The sequence below is a fragment of the Bombina bombina genome, chromosome 3 (assembly GCF_027579735.1).
Source record: "Bombina bombina isolate aBomBom1 chromosome 3, aBomBom1.pri, whole genome shotgun sequence".
In the NCBI taxonomy this organism is placed as follows: domain Eukaryota; kingdom Metazoa; phylum Chordata; class Amphibia; order Anura; family Bombinatoridae; genus Bombina; species Bombina bombina.
The window spans coordinates 755806040-755825895 of NC_069501.1; the positions used below are offsets into that span (position 1 = coordinate 755806040).

Below are 19856 nucleotides of genomic sequence, written 5' to 3' on the forward strand. Positions count from 1 at the left end.
GGCGAGAGTGGGATGTAGAGATAATAGGAGTGGAGAGACGTAGGTCAGAAATTGATCAAAGAGGACGGGTCGGAGAGTATTTGGAGATGAGAGAGGAAATAGTTGGGATTGAGACTGCTGAGTGCTTTGTAAGTTAGGGTTAATACTTTAAATTGTATTATGGAGTTTATGAGGAGCCAGTGTAGAGACTGGCAGAGCAGAGCTGCTGATGTAGATCAGCGACTTAGGTGGATGAGTCTAGCTGAAATATTCATAATAGATTGGAGGGAGGAGAGGCGGTGTTTTGGAAGACAATGTAGAAGTAGATTGCAATAGTCAATGCGTGACAAAATGAGGGAATTAATGAGTATTTTCATAGTTTTTTTGAGTAAGGAAGGGACGAATTCTGGAAATATTGCGTAGGTGTGCACGCCAGGATTTGGTAAGTGCTTGTATATATGGGTTGAATGTGAGTTCTGAGTCAAGTGTGACCCCAAGTCAATGGACCTGGGGTGACGTGTTGAGAATAGAGTCTCCGACCATCAGAGGAATGTCATGTTTCGGATGTTTGGAAGGGGGGGTAATATCTTGTTCTTGTGTTTTTCTAAATTAAGCATTTGATAGATCCAATTTCTTTGATCACATTACGATACTCTTACATCTAAATGGTTATATTCTAAATATGAAAGATAAATTAATCTAGATGAAACTTTGCTGTTTAAATGGTTTCCCGTACAAAAGATTTATTAGGTTTTCTCTTTTTTCTCTGAAAATTGCGGATATAACTGTAAATCTCTTCTCAATTTTTTTTTACAGGTTCTGTATTGCTAAACTACATTAAAACTGTTGGCACATTGGCAATTTCTTTAATGTTTTTAGGAAAATGGAGGATGTATTTTTGTTAGTTTTTTCCCCTGATACATTTCAGAGAGACTTTCAGAGTATTCCTTTCTTTCATCTTATTAACATATTTTTGTCTTTTGTTTTTATTTCAGTAGAGACTTTACTTTTCATAATCACTCTGAATCTAGATCAAAACAGACTTTTAAAGCAAAATACTTTGCCCTTGTTTTTTTATTCCTACCCGTTCGTTGCCCAGCACTACAAAAAGTGATGTAAAATGTGTGTTTATAATATTAAATTCAAACCATATTATTTACCATATTGAAAAATTAGTTTCCCCCACCTCTGCTAGTGGGTTGAACAGGAATGTTTCATGGGTGTAGCTGAAATTTTTCCTCCAGGTCTGGTGTATTCTGTAAACGTTTTCCCACTGCAGTTCTTGCTGCTTTTTCTCAAAAACTGAAAGGCTGCGCGATTGAGTCAAAATATGCAAAGTACTTATTACCCTAATAGAAAAATTGTATACAAATAAGTGGCAATTGTAATACAATAAAAGCTGAATAATCTGATTTCTATTAACTGCAATATTTCATTTTTTAAATTGCACCCCCTGCTCCCTGATAACTTCACTCTAGCAAAGTTTCCCTTTCCAATGGGCTCCATTACTTTCTATGGTAGACATCTAGTAAGTTCCAGGGACAGATCCTTTTTATAGAACTCCCTGAGGGCAGATCCTGCAAGTGTTGGTGTGAAAAACCTCGCAAAGCTTTATGAATCGGGCCCCTGGTATTAACTAGGTAAGCCAAGAACACAAATTAATAACTATAAATTAAAGTTCTACATCTGGGCTCATATCCTAGTTGGCACTTGCCAGAAAATCCTCACTTAGGGATTGAATTTTAAAAACTCACCAGTATGTAGAGAATTCTCTTTGAGGGCTTTTTTGAGCATTATATTGTATATGTGTCTCTTCTTCACATTTAAAACCTTGCATAGTGACATTATCAACTCTCAAGTAAAATGTGCCTTAGTAAAATCATTTGAGAGACCTCACAATACTGACCAGGCGTCTTAGATAATGTCCCCAGAGCAGAGAGCTCATTGGGGTCTTAGCCTTTTATCTGGGATTGCGCATTCTCTAGGAAAAAGGTTAGACAAAATGGAACTTAACAAAATGTGTTTAATTCCTGCAAAAGGGTTAAACACATAGTCAAAGTAATGTTTTGGAGGAGCCACATAGCACTTCTGGTCCCGAGTAGACATGGCAGCTGATTTAATGAACTACTGCTGCTAATTGGGTTATCTGCAAGGGTTAAACACACAGCAATGCAGGGTTGCTAGTGTTAAAATGACATTAGATGCATTAGAACATGTCATTGTTCCACTATTTTGGCCCTTTAAGTAAAATTATTACTACTAGAAAGAAAACTAACACTAAGTGGAAATAAATAGTAAGCAATACAACAAACAAGTATTTATATAGACCAGGGGTGTCCAATAGGTAGATCGGGATCTACCAGTAGATCCCGAAGGCGCTGCTGGTAGATCACAGCCGAAGTGATCAAAATTATGTGGTCAAGTTACTCGATCTCAACACTGGCACGTGAGTAGAGTATGGTTGCTAGGGATACTGCTTTCTTTACCACATGGTCGGACATGAAAAGTGCTACAGGATTGGATTTTGAGGGACATCAATTTCAACCAATCAATGTAGATGATTTTTGACCGACAACACAATTGGCCTATCAATTGGCCTATCAAAAGCATGGTTGAGTGAGCACTCTCCCAATGGATATGGCGGTATAGTATAGTTAGGAGGATAAGCGTTAATAGAAAGAAAAAGTAAAGGCGGAGGCTGCTATGCTATGCTAAAGAAAGAAGTCTGATTGACGTCTGACAAATTAATGTGTTGACCAGGTAAGAAATGGTCTGCATGGCGCGCTATTGAAATTTATTTATGTAAGCCTCACTGGGTCATATCAGGTCAAGCCCGTGGCGCAAAGTAAAGGGGGTCAGTGGCAGTAATTTGAATGCAGTGTTTTCTAACATGGCACAAGGGGTAACCTGAATTAAAGGCAGTGCTACTTTTGTTGCCAGGATTAATCTGTTGTATCTTTATGCTTTGCACATCCATGTGTTGTTAAATCATGCAACCTTCAATGGATATGAAACACACATTTAATTTTTTTCATGATTCAGATAGGGCATGCAATTTTAAACAACTTTCTAATTTATTCCTATTATCATTTTTTCTTCATTCTCTTGGTATTTTTTTTTTTTTTAAGGCAGGAATGTAAGCTTAGGAGCCTGCCCATTTTAAGTGGGAAGATCTTGTTGAGCTGGTCATTTGAAAAGTAGATCACAACACAAAAAAGTGGGGGCACCCCTGATATAGACACAGGGGCATATGTATCAAGCTCCGTATGGAGCTTGATCCCCCGTGTTTCTGGCGAGTCATCAGACTCGCCAGAAACAGCAGTTATGAAGCAGCGGTCACAAAGACCGCTGCTCCATAACTTGTCCTCCTGCTCTGAGCAGGCGGACACACATCGCCGGAAATCAACCCGATCGGGTTGATTGACAGCTCCCTGCTGCCGGCCGATTGGCCGCGAGTCTGCAGGGGGCGGCGTTGCAATGCTGAATACGGCGAGCGTATTGCTCACCGTATTCAGCGAAGTCTGGTGGACCTGATCCGCACTGTCAGATCAGGTCCGCCAGACTTTGATAACTTGGGGCCACAGTATCATTGTACATCTCAACACACTATTAGATACAAATACTTAATGACACATAAATATTGTTGAAATGTTACTTTACATGCAGTTTTGTTAAATGTCATTTGTATTTACTGTATGAAAAACAAGCTATTCAAAAAAATGACACACGGAAAATGAGAATATTAGTACAGATGAATGAGACCATGTGGTTACTTTGCATTGACCTGGTAACCAACAAACAAGATTAGAATTTTGGATGATGCATTTCTTAAAGGGACATTACACAGTTTGAGACTGTAATGTAAAATGTTTAATGGTGTGTAGTAAAAAAAATGCAATACACTTCAATTGTACAGAAGCAGATCTCAGGTTGTTGCAGTACTACATACACTGGAAATCTTCATGCTTGAATTGCCTATTCCCAGGCCATGATCACTTTATTGAAATTCACGAATACTCCCTTGTTAGTTTTACTGTTAAGATACAAGTAAATAATCAATTAGAATCAAAGAAAATAACACACTGGGAACATTGTTTTGTGTATGATTTATACTTATTTATGTGCTCTCATGCATTTTTTTTAAATAGAAAGAGTGGTGTTTAATAGGCCAGTATTTATGTATATCTGTGTTAGTAAAAAGAAACATGTTCTAATCCAACAGTTAACCAACTAACAGCCCTCACCAATCCTTTAACTTGTTTCTCAGTTCCTTATCTTTGCTTATCCCCAGCCTTAGGCCTAGATTTAGAGTTCGGCGGTAAAAGGGCTGTTAACGCTCCGCGGGCTTTTTTCTGGCCGCACCATAAATTTAACTCTGGTATCGAGAGTTAAAACAAATGCTGCGTTAGGCTCCAAAAAAGGAGCGTAGGGCATTTTTACCGCAAATGCAACTCTCGATACCAGAGTTGCTTACGGACGCGGCCGGCATCAAAAACGTGCTCGTGCACGATTCTCCCATAGGAAACAATGGGGCTGTTTGAGCTGAAAAAAAACCTAACACCTGCAAAAAAGCAGCGTTCAGCTCCTAACGCAGCCCCATTGTTTCCTATGGGGAAACACTTCCTACGTCTGCACCTAACACTCTAACATGTACCCCGAGTCTAAACACCCCTAACCTTACACTTATTAACCCCTAATCTGCCGCCCCCGCTATCGCTGACCCCTGCATTACACTTTTAACCCCTAATCTGCCGCTCCGTAAACCGCCGCCACCTACGTTATCCCTATGTACCCCTAATCTGCTGCCCTAACATCGCCGACCCCTATGTTATATTTATTAACCCCTAATCTGCCCCCCACAACGTCGCCGACACCTACCTACACTTATTAACCCCTAATCTGCCGAGCGGACCTGAGCGCTACTATAATAAATGTATTAACCCCTAATCCGCCTCACTAACCCTATCATAAATAGTATTAACCCCTAATCTGCCCTCCCTTACATCGCCGACACCTACCTTCAATTATTAACCCCTAATCTGCCGACCGGAGCTCACCGCTATTCTAATAAATGTATTAACCCCTAAAGCTAAGTCTAACCCTAACACTAACACCCCCCTAAGTTAAATATAATTTTTATCTAACGAAATAAATTAACTCTTATTAAATAAATGATTCCTATTTAAAGCTAAATACTTACCTGTAAAATAAATCCTAATATAGCTACAATATAAATTACATTTATATTATAGCTATTTTAGGATTAATATTTATTTTACAGGCAACTTTGTAATTATTTTAACCAGGTACAATAGCTATTAAATAGTTAAGAACTATTTAATAGTTACCTAGTTAAAATAATTACAAATTTACCTGTAAAATAAATCCTAACCTAAGATATAATTAAACCTAACACTACCCTATCAATAAAATAATTAAATAAACTACCTACAATTACCTACAATTAACCTAACACTACACTATCAATAAATTAATTAAACACAATTGCTACAAATAAATACAATTAAATAAACTATCTAAAGTACAAAAAATAAAAAAGAACTAAGTTACAGAAAATAAAAAAATATTTACAAACATAAGAAAAATATTACAACAATTTTAAACTAATTACACCTACTCTAAGCCCCCTAATAAAATAACAAAGACCCCCAAAATAAAAAATTCCCTACCCTATTCTAAAATACAAAAATTACAAGCTCTTTTACCTTACCAGCCCTGAACAGGGCCCTTTGCGGGGCATGCCCCAAGAATTTCAGCTCTTTTGCCTGTAAAAAAAAACATACAATACCCCCCCCCCAACATTACAACCCACCACCCACATACCCCTAATCTAACCCAAACCCCCTTAAATAAACCTAACACTAATCCCCTGAAGATCTTCCTACCTTGTCTTCACCATCCAGGTATCACCGATCCGTCCTGGCTCCAAGATCTTCATCCAACCCAAGCGGGGGTTGGCGATCCATAATCCGGTGCTCCAAAGTCTTCCTCCTATCCGGCAAGAAGAGGACATCCGGACCGGCAAACATCTTCTCCAAGCGGCATCTTCTATGTTCTTCCATCCGATGACGACCGGCTCCATCTTGAAGACCTCCAGCGCGGATCCATCCTCTTCTTCCGACGACTAGACGACGAATGACGGTTCCTTTAAGGGACGTCATCCAAGATGGCGTCCCTCGAATTCCGATTGGCTGATAGGATTCTATCAGCCAATCGGAATTAAGGTAGGAATATTCTGATTGGCTGATTCCATCAGCCAATCAGAATCAAGTTCAATCCGATTGGCTGATCCAATCAGCCAATCAGATTGAGCTCGCATTCTATTGGCTGATCGGAACAGCCAATAGAATGCGAGCTCAATCTGATTGGCTGATTGGATCAGCCAATCGGATTGAACTTGATTCTGATTGGCTGATTCCATCAGCCAATCAGAAAATTCCTACCTTAATTCCGTGGGTGGTGGGTTGTAATGTTGGGGGGGGGGGGGTATTGTATGTTTTTTTTTACAGGCAAAAGAGCTGAAATTCTTGGGGCATGCCCCGCAAAGGGCCCTGTTCAGGGCTGGTAAGGTAAAAGAGCTTGTAATTTTTGTATTTTAGAATAGGGTAGGGAATTTTTTATTTTGGGGGTCTTTGTTATTTTATTAGGGGGCTTAGAGTAGGTGTAATTAGTTTAAAATTGTTGTAATATTTTTCTTATGTTTGTAAATATTTTTTTATTTTCTGTAACTTAGATCTTTTTTATTTTTTGTACTTTAGCTAGTTTATTTAATTGTATTTATTTGTAGGAATTGTGTTTAATTAATTTATTGATAGTGTAGTGTTAGGTTAATTGTAGGTAATTGTAGGTAGTTTATTTAATTATTTTATTGATAGGGTAGTGGTAGGTTTAATTATATCTTAGGTTAGGACTTATTTTACAGGTAATTTTGTTATTATTTTAACTAGGTAACTATTAAATAGTTCTTAACTATTTAATAGCTATTGTACCTGGTTAAAATAATTACAAAGTTACCTGTAAAATAAATATTAATCCTAAAATAGCTATAATATAATTATAATTTATATTTTAGCTATATTAGGATGTATTTTACAGGTAAGTATTTAGCTTTAAATAGGAATAATTTATTTAATAAGAGTTAATTTATTTCGTTAGTGTTAGACTTAGCTTTAGGGGTTAATACATTTATTAGAATAGCGGTGAGCTCCGGTCGGCAGATTAGGGGTTAATAATTGAAGGTAGGTGTCGGCGATGTTAGGGAGGGCAGATTAGGGGTTAATACTATTTATGATAGGGTTAGTGAGGCGGATTAGGGGTTAATACATTTATTATAGTAGCGCTCAGGTCCGCTCGGCAGATTAGGGGTTAATAAGTGTAGGTAGGTGTCGGCGACGTTGTGGGGGGCAGATTAGGGGTTAATAAATATAACATAGGGGTCGGCGATGTTAGGGGCAGCAGATTAGGGGTACATAGGGATAACGTAGGTGGCGGCGATTTGCGGTCGGAAGATTAGGGGTTAATTATTTTAAGTAGCTTGCGGCGACGTTGTGGGGGGCAAGTTAGGGGTTAATAAATATAATATAGGGGTCGGCGGGGTTAGGGGCAGCAGATTAGGGGTACATAAGTATAACGTAGGTGGCGGTCGGCAGATTAGGGGTTAAAAATTTTAATCGAGTGGCGGCGATGTGGGGGGACCTCGGTTTAGGGGTACATAGGTAGTTTATGGGTGTTAGTGTACTTTAGGGTACAGTAGTTAAGAGCTTTAGAAACCGGCGTTAGCCAGAAAGCTCTTAACTCCTGCTTTTTTCAGGCGGCTGGAATCTTGTCGTTAGAGCTCTAACGCTCACTGCAGAAATGACTCTAAATACCAGCGTTAGAAAGATCCCATTGAAAAGATAGGCTACGCAAATGGCGTAGGGGGATCTGCGGTATGGAAAAGTCGCGGCTGAAAAGTGAGCGTTAGACCCTTTAATCACTGACTCCAAATACCAGCGGGCGCCCAAAACCAGCGTTAGGAGCCTCTAACGCTGGTTTTGACGGCTACCGCCGAACTCTAAATCTAGGCCTTAGTGTTACAAGTTTAAAAATAATAAAATGAAATGGTCAGGAGGTCAGGAATTTAATTAGGATTTACACTATAAACATGAAAATATCTTTATATTTAATTCTGTATACTCTTAATACAAACGTTTCTGGTACCCTTCCCCCTTCTTCTGCCACAGGTTATATTTTGTAAAGTCTTCACTAAAAGTTATCAGCCATATAATATATAATTGTTTATTTTATATATACAAGCTAAAAAATATATGTGTATATTATTGGATGCGCCAAATTAATTGTATAAGTGTATAAATAAATAAAATAGGAGACACACTACTCAAAGTGTATTGAAATACTAAGGTGTTTAAACACTGTATATATTTGTAAATAAAAGCAGTGCTGTAAGATATACAAAACTATACACAATATAAGCAAACTGAGGGCAAGATAATACTAGTGCAATAAAAAACACTGAGAAAAAAAATATTAAAGGACCAGTCAACACAGTAGATTTGCATAATCAACAATGCAATAGCACTTAGTCTGAACTTCAAATGAGTAGTAGATTTTTTTTCTGACAATTTTAAAAGTGATGTCTTTTTCCACTCCCCCTGTACTATGTGAGAGCCATCAGCCATTCACAAATGCATACACATCCCATGTGACAGCCATCAGCCATTCACAAATGCATACACACTTATTCTTGCACATGCTCAGTAGGAGCTGGTGACTCAAAAAGTTTAAATATAAAAAGAATCTGCACATTTTCTTCTGTTAAGTGTGATCAGTCCACGGGTCATCATTACTTCTGGGATATTACTCCTCCCCAACAGGAAGTGCAAGAGGATTCACCCAGCAGAGTTGCATATAGCCCCTCCCCTCTACGTCACCCCCAGTCATTCTCTTGCACCCAACGACTAGATAGGATGTGTGAGAGGACTATGGTGATTTTATTTAGTTTATTTCTTCAATCAAAAGTTTGTTATTTTTTAATAGCACCGGAGTGTGTTATTCCTTCTCTGGTAGAGTTTGAAGAAGAATCTACTAGAGTTTTTACTATGATTTTAGCCGGAGTTGTTAAGATCATATTGCTGTTTCTCGGCCATCTGAGGAGAGGTAAACTTCAGATCAGGGGACAGCGGGCAGTTTATTCTGCAAAAACATAATTTATGCTTACCTGATAAATTCCTTTCTTCTGTTGTGTGATCAGTCCACGGGTCATCATTACTTCTGGGATATAACTCCTCCCCAACAGGAAATGCAAGAGGATTCACCCAGCAGAGCTGCATATAGCTCCTCCCCTCTACGTCAGTCCCAGTCATTCGACCAAGAATCAACGAGAAAGGAGTAACCAAGGGTGAAGTGGTGACTGGAGTATAATTTAAAAGATATTTACCTGCCTTAAAACAGGGCGGGCCGTGGACTGATCACACAACAGAAGAAAGGAATTTATCAGGTAAGCATAAATTATGTTTTCTTCTGTTATGTGTGATCAGTCCACGGGTCATCATTACTTCTGGGATACCAATACCAAAGCAAAAGTACACGGATGACGGGAGGGATAGGCAGGCTCATTATACAGAAGGAACCACTGCCTGAAGAACCTTTCTCCCAAAAATAGCCTCCGAAGAAGCAAAAGTGTCAAATTTGTAAAATTTGGAAAAAGTATGAAGCGAAGACCAAGTTGCAGCCTTGCAAATCTGTTCAACAGAGGCCTCATTCTTAAAGGCCCAAGTGGAAGCCACAGCTCTAGTGGAGTGAGCTGTAACTCTTTCAGGAGGCTGCTGTCCAGCAGTCTCATAGGCTAAACGTATTATGCTACGAAGCCAAAAAGAGAGAGAGGTAGCAGAAGCTTTTTGACCTCTCCTCTGTCCAGAGTAAACGACAAACAAGGAAGAAGTTTGGCGAAAATCTTTAGTTGCCTGCAAGTAGAACTTGAGGGCACGAACTACATCCAGATTGTGTAAAAGACGTTCCTTCTTTGAAGAAGGATTTGGACACAAGGATGGGACAACAATCTCTTGATTGATGTTCCTGTTAGTGACTACCTTAGGTAAGAACCCAGGTTTAGTACGCAGAACTACCTTGTCTGAGTGAAAAATCAGATAAGGGGAATCACAATGTAAGGCTGATAACTCAGAGACTCTTCGAGCCGAGGAAATAGCCATTAAAAACAGAACTTTCCAAGATAACATTTTTATATCAATGGAATGAAGGGGTTCAAACGGAACACCCTGTAAAACGTTAAGAACTAAGTTTAAACTCCATGGTGGAGCAACAGCTTTAAACACAGGCTTGATCCTAGCTAAAGCCTGACAAAAGGACTGGACGTCTGGATTTTCTGACAGCCGTCTGTGTAACAAGATGGACAGAGCTGAAATCTGTCCCTTTAATGAACTAGCTGATAAACCCTTTTCTAAACCTTCTTGTAGAAAAGACAATATCCTAGCGATCCTAACCTTACTCCAGGAGTAACCTTTGGATTCGCACCAGTATAGGTATTTCCGCCCTATTTTATGGTAAATCCTTCTGGTAACAGGCTTCCTAGCCTGAATCAGGGTATCAATAACCGACTCAGAAAAACCACGTTTTGATAAAATCAAGCGTTCAATTTCCAAGCAGTCAGCTTCAGAGAAGTTAGATTTTGATGTTTGAATGGACCCTGTATCAGAAGGTCCTGTCTTAGAGGTAGAGACCAAGGCGGACAGGATGACATGTCCACTAGATCTGCATACCAAGTCCTGCGTGGCCAAGCAGGTGCTATTAGAATTACTGATGCTCTCTCCTGTTTGATTTTGGCAATCAATCGAGGAAGCAGCGGGAAGGGTGGAAACACATAAGCCATCCTGAAGTTCCAAGGTGCTGTCAAAGCATCTATCAGAACTGCTCCCGGATCCCTGGATCTGGACCCGTAGCGAAGAAGTTTGGCGTTCTGGCGAGACGCCATGAGATCTATCTCTGGTTTGCCCCAACGTCGAAGTATTTGGGCAAAGACCTCCGGATGAAGTTCCCACTCCCCCGGATGAAGAGTCTGGCGACTCAAGAAATCCGCCTCCCAGTTCTCCACTCCCGGGATGTGGATTGCTGACAGGTGGCAAGAGTGAGACTCTGCCCAGCGAATTATCTTTGATACTTCCATCATTGCTAGGGAGCTTCTTGTCCCTCCCTGATGGTTGATGTAAGCTACAGTCGTGATGTTGTCCGACTGAAACCTGATGAACCCCCGAGTTATTAACTGGGGCCAAGCCAGAAGGGCATTGAGAACTGCTCTCAATTCCAGAATGTTTATTGGAAGGAGACTCTCCTCCTGATTCCATAGTCCCTGAGCCTTCAGAGAATTCCAGACAGCGCCCCAACCTAGTAGGCTGGCGTCTGTTGTTACAATTGTCCAGTCTGGCCTGCTGAATGGCATTCCCCTGGACAGGTGTGGCCGATGAAGCCACCATAGAAGAGAATTTCTGGTCTCTTGATTCAGATTCAGAGTAGGGGACAAATCTGAGTAATCCCCATTCCACTGACTTAGCATGCATAATTGCAGCGGTCTGAGGTGTAGGCGTGCAAAAGGTACTATGTCCATTGCCGCTACCATTAAGCCGATCACCTCCATGCATTGAGCTACTGACGGGTGTTGAATGGAATGAAGGACGCGGCATGCATTTTGAAGTTTTGTTAACCTGTCTTCTGTCAGGTAAATCTTCATTTCTACAGAATCTATAAGAGTCCCCAAGAATGGAACTCTTGTGAGAGGAAAGAGAGAACTCTTCTTTTCGTTCACTTTCCATCCATGCGACCTTAGAAATGCCAGAACTAACTCTGTATGAGACTTGGCAGTTTGAAAGCTTGAAGCTTGTATTAGAATGTCGTCTAGGTACGGAGCTACCGAAATCCCTCGCGGTCTTAGTACCGCTAGAAGGGCACCCAGAACCTTTGTGAAGATTCTTGGAGCCGTAGCCAATCCGAATGGAAGAGCTACAAACTGGTAGTGCCTGTCTAAGAAGGCAAACCTTAGATACCGGTGATGATCTTTGTGGATCGGTATGTGAAGGTAAGCATCCTTTAAATCCACTGTGGTCATGTACTGACCCTCTTGGATCATGGGTAAGATTGTCCGAATAGTTTCCATTTTGAACGATGGAACTCTTAGGAATTTGTTTAGAGTCTTTAAATCTAAGATTGGCCTGAAAGTTCCCTCTTTTTTGGGAACCACAAACAGGTTTGAGTAGAACCCTTGTCCTTGTTCCGACCACGGAACCGGATGGATCACTCCCATTGTTAACAGATCTTGTACGCAGCGTAGAAACGCTTCTTTCTTTATCTGGTTTGTTGACAACCTTGACAGATGAAATCTCCCTCTTGGGGGAGATAATTTGAAGTCTAGAAGGTATCCCTGAGATATGATCTCTAGTGCCCAGGGATCCTGAACATCTCTTGCCCAGGCCTGGGCGAAGAGAGAGAGTCTGCCCCCTACTAGATCCGGTCCCGGATCGGGGGCTCTCGGTTCATGCTGTCTTTGGGGCAGCAGCAGGTTTCCTGGCCTGCTTGCTTTTGTTCCAGGACTGGTTAGGCTTCCAGCCTTGCCTGTAACGAGCAACAGCTCCTTCCTGTTTTGGTGCAGTGGAGGTTGATGCTGCTCCTGTTTTGAAATTCCGAAAGGGACGAAAATTAGACTGTCTAGCCTTAGCTTTGGCCTTGTCTTGAGGTAGGGCGTGGCCCTTACCTCCCGTAATGTCAGCGATAATTTCTTTCAAACCGGGCCCGAATAAGGACTGCCCCTTGAAAGGTATATTAAGTAATTTGGACTTAGAAGTAACATCAGCTGACCAGGATTTTAGCCACAGTGCCCTGCGTGCCTGTATGGCGAATCCTGAGTTCTTAGCCGTAAGTTTGGTTAAATGTACTACGGCCTCCGAAATGAAAGAATTAGCTAGTTTAAGGACTCTAAGCCTGTCCGTAATGTCGTCTAGCGTAGAGGAACTAAGGTTCTCTTCAAGCGACTCAATCCAAAATGCTGCCGCAGCCGTAATCGGCGCGATACATGCAAGGGGTTGTAATATAAAACCTTGTTGAACAAACATTTTCTTAAGGTAACCCTCTAATTTTTTATCCATTGGATCTGAGAAAGCACAGCTATCCTCCACCGGGATAGTGGTACGCTTAGCTAAAGTAGAAACTGCTCCCTCCACCTTGGGGACCGTTTGCCATAAGTCCCGAGTGGTGGCGTCTATTGGAAACATCTTTCTAAATATTGGAGGGGGTGAGAACGGCACACCGGGTCTATCCCACTCCTTAGTAACAATTTCAGTTAGTCTCTTAGGTATAGGAAAAACGTCAGTACTCGCCGGTACCGCAAAGTATTTATCCAACCTACACAGTTTCTCTGGTATTGCAACAGTGTTACAATCGTTGAGAGCTGCTAAGACCTCCCCTAGTAGTACACGGAGGTTCTCCAATTTAAATTTAAAATTTGAAATATCTGAGTCCAATCTGTTTGGATCAGAACCGTCACCCACAGAATGAAGCTCTCCGTCCTCATGCTCTGCGAGCTGTGACGCAGTATCAGACATGGCCCTAGCATTGTCAGCGCACTCTGTTCTCACCCCAGAGTGATCACGCTTGCCTCTTAGTTCAGGTAATTTAGACAAAACTTCAGTCATAACAGTAGCCATATCTTGTAATGTTATCTGTAATGGCCGCCCAGATGTACTAGGCGCCAAAATATCACGCACCTCCCGGGCGGGAGATGCAGGTACTGTCGCGTGAGGCGAGTTAGTCGGCATAACTCTCCCCTCGCTGTTTGGTGAAATTTGTTCACATTGTACAGATTGACTTTTATTTAAAGTAGCATCAATACAGTTAGTACATAAATTTCTATTGGGCTCCACCTTGGCATTGGAACAAATGACACAGATATCTTCCTCTGAGTCAGACATGTTTAACACACTAGCAAAAAAACTTACAACTTGGTTATAATCTTTTTTAGCAAAAAAACGCACTGTGCCTCAAAGAGGTACTAACGATTAAATGACAGTTGAAATAATGAACTGAAAAACAGTTATTGCATCAAACTTTAAAACAACACAACTTTTAGCAAAGGTTTGTTCCCATTAGTAAAAAACAACACTAATTAAATTTGTACATAAGAAAACAAAACAACGTTTTTTATACACAGTCACTATAAGAATTCTCACAGCTCTGCTGAGAGAATTTACCTCCCTTCAAAGAAGTTTGAAGACCCCTGAGATCTGTCAGAGATGAACCGGATCATGCAGGAAATATAAAAGTAGCTGACTGGAATTTTTTGATGCGTAGCAAAGAGCGCCAAAAACGGCCCCTCCCTCTCCCACACAGCAGTGAAGAGAAACGAAACTGTCACAATTAAAGCAAAAAACTGCCAAGTGGAAAATAATGCCCAAATATTTATTCACACAGTACCTCAGCAATGTAAACGATTCTACATTCCAGCAAAAACGTTTAACATGAGAATAGTTATTAAAAGGATTAGTGACCTTTAACACAGTAGTTCCGGTGAAATACCATCCCCAGAATACTGAAGTGTATACATACATGTCATTTTAACGGTATGGCAGGCTTTTCTCATCAATTCCATTCAGAAAATAAAAACTGCCACATACCTCAATGCAGATTCATCTGCCCGCTGTCCCCTGATCTGAAGCCTTTACCTCCCTCAGATGGTCGAGAACAGCAATATGATCTTAACGACTCCGGTTAAAATCATAGTAAAAAATCTCTGTCAGATTCTTCCTCAAACTCTGCCAGAGAAGTAATAACACGCTCCGGTGCTATTTTAAAATAACAAACTTTTGATTGAAGTCATAAAAACTAAGTATAATCACCATAGTCCTCTCACACATCCTATCTAGTCGTTGGGTGCAAGAGAATGACTGGGACTGACGTAGAGGGGAGGAGCTATATGCAGCTCTGCTGGGTGAATCCTCTTGCATTTCCTGTTGGGGAGGAGTTATATCCCAGAAGTAATGATGACCCGTGGACTGATCACACATAACAGAAGAAAAGGTATGTAGCAGTTTTTATTTTCTAACAATGGAATTGCTGAGAAAATCCTGCCATACCGACATTATATCATGTATGTATAATTTACATTTTAGTATTCTGGGGAATGGTACTTCACTGGAATTACACTGTGTATATAAGATTTTAGCCTAATAGAAACACAACAGGCTTTTTAATAATTCTTAATTATGTTAAACGTTTTTGCTGGAATGTAAAATCGTTTTCATTTTCTGAGGTACTGGGTGAATAAAATGTTTGGGCACTATTTTTCCACTTGGCAGTTGCTGGATCTAATTATGACAGTTTTTAATCTCTCTCACTGTTGTGTGTGAGGGGGTGGGACCTTTTTTGGCGCTTTTGCTACGCATCAAAAATTTCAGTCAAAAGCTCATTGTTTTTTCCTGCATGTTCCGGTTTATCTCTACAGAACCCAGGGATCTTCAAAGCTAATTTGAGGGAAGTATCAAAGATAATTAGCTGGGCAGAGTCTCAATCTTGCCACCTGTCAGCAATCCACATCCCGGGAGTGGAGAATTGGGAGGCGGATTTCTTAAGTCGTCAGACTTTTCATCCGGGGGAATGGGAACTTCATCCGGAGGTCTTTGCCCAAATACTTCGACGTTGGGGCAAGCCAGAGATAGATCTCATGGTGTCTCGACAGAACGCCAAGCTTCCTCGGTACGGGTCCAGATCCAGGGATCCAGGAGCAGTCCTAATAGATGCCCTGACGGCACCTTGGGACTTCAGGATGGCTTATGTGTTTCCACCCTTCCCGATGCTTCCTCGATTGATTGCCAGAATCAAACAGGAGAGAGCATCAGTGATTCTGATAGCACCTGCATGGCCACGCAGGACTTGGTATGCAGACCTGGTGGACATGTCATCCTGTCCACCTTGGTCTCTACCTCTGAAACAGGACCTCCTGATACAGGGTCCTTTCAAACATCAAAATCTAACTTCTCTGAAGCTGACTGCTTGGAAATTGAACGTTTGATTTTATCAAGACGTGGGTTTTCTGAGTCAGTTATTGACACCTTAATACAGGCCAGAAAGCCTGTTACCAGAAAGATTTACCATAAAATATGGCGTAAATACCTATATTGGTGTGAATCCAAAGGTTACTCTTGGAGTAAGGTTAGGATTCCTAGGATATTGTCTTTTCTACAAGAAGGTTTAGAAAAGGGTTTATCTGCTAGTTCATTAAAGGGACAGATCTCAGCTCTGTCTATTCTGTTACACAAACGTCTGTCAGAAGTGCCAGACGTTCAGGCTTTTTGTCAGGCTTTAGCGAGGATTAAGCCTGTGTTTAAGACTGTTGCTCCACCATGGAGTTTAAATCTTGTTCTTAACGTTTTACAGGGCGTTCCGTTTGAACCCCTCCATTCCATTGATATAAAGTTGTTATCTTGGAAAGTTCTATTTTTAATGGCTATTTCATCGGCTCGAAGAGTCTCTGAATTATCAGCCTTACATTGTGATTCTCCTTATTTGATTTTTCATTCGGATAAGGTAGTTCTGCGTACTAAACCTGGGTTCTTACCCAAGGTAGTCACTAACAGGAATATCAATCAAGAGATTGTTGTTCCATCTTTGTGTCCAAATCCTTCTTCAAAGAAGGAACGTCTTCTGCACAATCTGGATGTAGTTCGTGCCCTAAAATTTTACTTACAGGCAACTAAAGAATTTCGACAGACGTCTTCCCTGTTTGTCGTTTACTCTGGTCAGAGGAGAGGTCAAAAAGCTTCTGCTACCTCTCTCTCTTTTTGGCTTCGTAGCATAATACGTTTAGCCTATGAGACTGCTGGACAGCAACCTCCTGAAAGAATTACAGCTCATTCCACTAGAGCTGTGGCTTCCACTTGGGCCTTTAAGAATGAGGCCTCTGTTGAACAGATTTGCAAGGCTGCAACTTGGTCTTCGCTTCATACTTTTTCCAAATTTTACAAATTTGACACATTTGCTTCCTCAGAGGCTATTTTTGGGAGAAAGGTTCTTCAGGTAGTGGTTCCTTCTGTATAAAAGAGCCTGCCTATCCCTCCCGTCATCCGTGTACTTTTGCTTTGGTATTGGTATCCCAGAAGTAATGATGACCCGTGGACTGATCACACTTAACAGAAGAAAACATAATTTATGCTTACCTGATAAATTCCTTTCTTCTGTAGTGTGATCAGTCCACGGCCCGCCCTGTTTTTTAAGGCAGGTAATTATTTTTAAATTATACTCCAGTCACCACTACACCCTTGGTTCCTCCTTTCTCGTTGGTCCTTGGTCGAATGACTGGGGGTGACGTAGAGGGGAGGGGCTATATGCAACTCTGCTGGGTGAATCCTCTTGCACTTCCTGTTGGGGAGGAGTAATATCCCAGAAGTAATGATGACCCGTGGACTGATCACACTACAGAAGAAAGGAATTTATCAGGTAAGCATAAATTATGTTTTGTTAATGGAAGTAAATCGGAAAGTTGTTTAAAATGGAATGCTCTATCTGAATATCGAAAGTTTAATTTTTTTTTATTTTTTTTTTATAAATATTTTTTATTGAAGTCAAAAACCAATACAGAGTATACAAAGTATAGGGTATGTCTCAAGACATTCACGAGACAGTGTGTACAGAGCATAATTAGGAGACAATGTATGCTAGAATCTCAAACATTTCCATATAATGTGGGCTATCGCATAAAGAGACTTCAGTTTTGTTTTAGAGTATAACAAATGTAATATGAGCAAAAATGGTCCTCTCCTAGCTATATGCAAAGAGAAGTAAAGTGGCAATACAGATAAGTGAAAGACTAGGGAGGAGGTGACTCTATAGTTATATGGGGAAGAGGGTTGCAGCGGGCAAGAGCCGCTCGAAATATAATAGGGGGAGGTGGGGGGGCGGAGCCAGTTAGTATGTCCTCACCAAGGACCAATTGTGGTGGGACTAGAGTATTATTGCTTGAAATAGACAAAATCATACTCATCTAAGCCTTTGTAATCCTATAGAGGGGGCCTGGAAGTATATAGTATATTGTCAAGTGCAGGGGGGACGTAAGAATAGCTAGGGACTGGAGGGCCTGGGGGGCCTCTGGGTGAGCCCCTCTCCTAGGGGAGTGCCACCTATAGGCGATGTGGGAAAAAGGAGAAGGGATATGACCCGCAGGCATAAGTACCAGCGGGAAAGGGAGGAGAGAGGCTCAATCAAGAGAACTATTATGCATTAGTAATGTGAGCAAGAGTATAGAAAAATTAGGAATGACAGTCGGACAGTCACAGAAAATGATAGCCAGTGACCAACAATATAAATATAACTCAACATTTAGGTAAAAGAAAGGTCCCGTACACCCATATAAACAACAATGTCCATTGAACACAAAATATAAAACTAGGATATACTAGGGGGAGTCTAGATTACATATATACAGTCGAGGCTAACTAGAGGAAAGTTAAATAATATCTCCACCATGACCGCTGGCAGAGACACAACATCCGCTCATTCAATAAAATAATACTTTGAGCTCTCACCCGCTACGAAACATAGACAGTAGGGGTATTATTGGGAAGTTTCCCTGCGTACATGAAATAGATAGGAATAAATGGCTCAAGCCTAAAAAAAAAATGTTTATGCAAAATATACATCTATAAAGGGGCCTTGCAAATGTGGCTTTCCTGAATACTAAGGAGCTTATATGAGTATACGGAGGGGAGGCAATAACATTAGTAAATAGGAAACTATCATAACGGCCTCTAAGTAGTGGTATCAATAGTATAGGCTCTACCATTCTGACCTGTGATATAATCATGCGGCTATATAAATACCATTGAAGGTGTGTTTTAATGTTTAATGATACCATATGTAGAAAGTTAACCTGTAGCATAGGGCCAAGACTGCCTGGTCATATATAGATTAGTATCAAAACCATATACCTGGGTACGAGTTAGGGTAGTAAAATAGCAGAGTCATGTGATATATATATGACAAAAGAAGTGCATGGAGACGTGTAATCTGTGCATTCATCTAACTCCTCTCCGTAATCATAATCATAGTGCAATGAGTGTTGTTTATATAGCTACAGACCTGTAATCAGCCATAACCAACATTTAGTAAGACATACAGAAGAGGAAGAAAAAAAAAACAAAAAACAAAACAAAGCTCTGTTTGATGTAAAACTAGATAAAGTAACATCCTCCGACTGTAGTAAAATGGATATATGATAGGCTGTTCAAAAATAAGCTGTACAAATTAATTAACTACCTACTCAATTAGTGTCATAATGACGAACATGCCATATTAAACTATAGAACTGCATTCAATGAGATCCTTATGTAAGCGGCATGCCTGACTCAGTCCTGATACTTGGTGATACAATGTAACAGTGCTGCTCATGCACAATAAAGCTCCAGACAGAGTAGAATACATTGACGGTTAGCAATGAACTACATATGTTAGCGATGATCAGTTATTAATATATGTGTTTGACCACTATAAGTAAAGGATAGCATGAGAGCAAAGTGAAATTGATCCATATGTACATAATAAATCACCATATCCGACATATTAATTTATCTCAGGTGATGCTTATGGACTACCCCAATGCTAGCTCAGGTGTACAGGAAACAGTACTATTAACTTATAATTATAGGATACTTAACTTACTCAAACAGCCCTTCAAATATCTATAGAGAAAAACCTTTAGCGTGGGTTCAAAAAAAGGAACAGCTAGTCAGGCGTGTAAGGTAACAACTAAAAACCTTGTCTTACAGCACTTTATCAACTGAACTAACAGCATAGCAAACATTTAAAAC

At 40.5% G+C, this 19856-nt stretch overlaps 1 protein-coding gene across 1 annotated transcript in view; it reads right to left on the minus strand.

The window, feature by feature from the left end:
• Positions 1-3826: 3826 nt before the first annotated feature.
• LOC128651914 (uncharacterized) overlaps positions 3827-19856 on the minus strand; it is a 193945-nt gene continuing 177915 nt past the window's right edge. Inside the window, exon 12 of the mRNA XM_053704878.1 lies at positions 3827-4012. Within this exon, the coding sequence (XP_053560853.1) occupies positions 3955-4012 (58 nt within the window). The 3' untranslated portion in view covers positions 3827-3954. The remainder of the gene's footprint in view (positions 4013-19856) is intronic.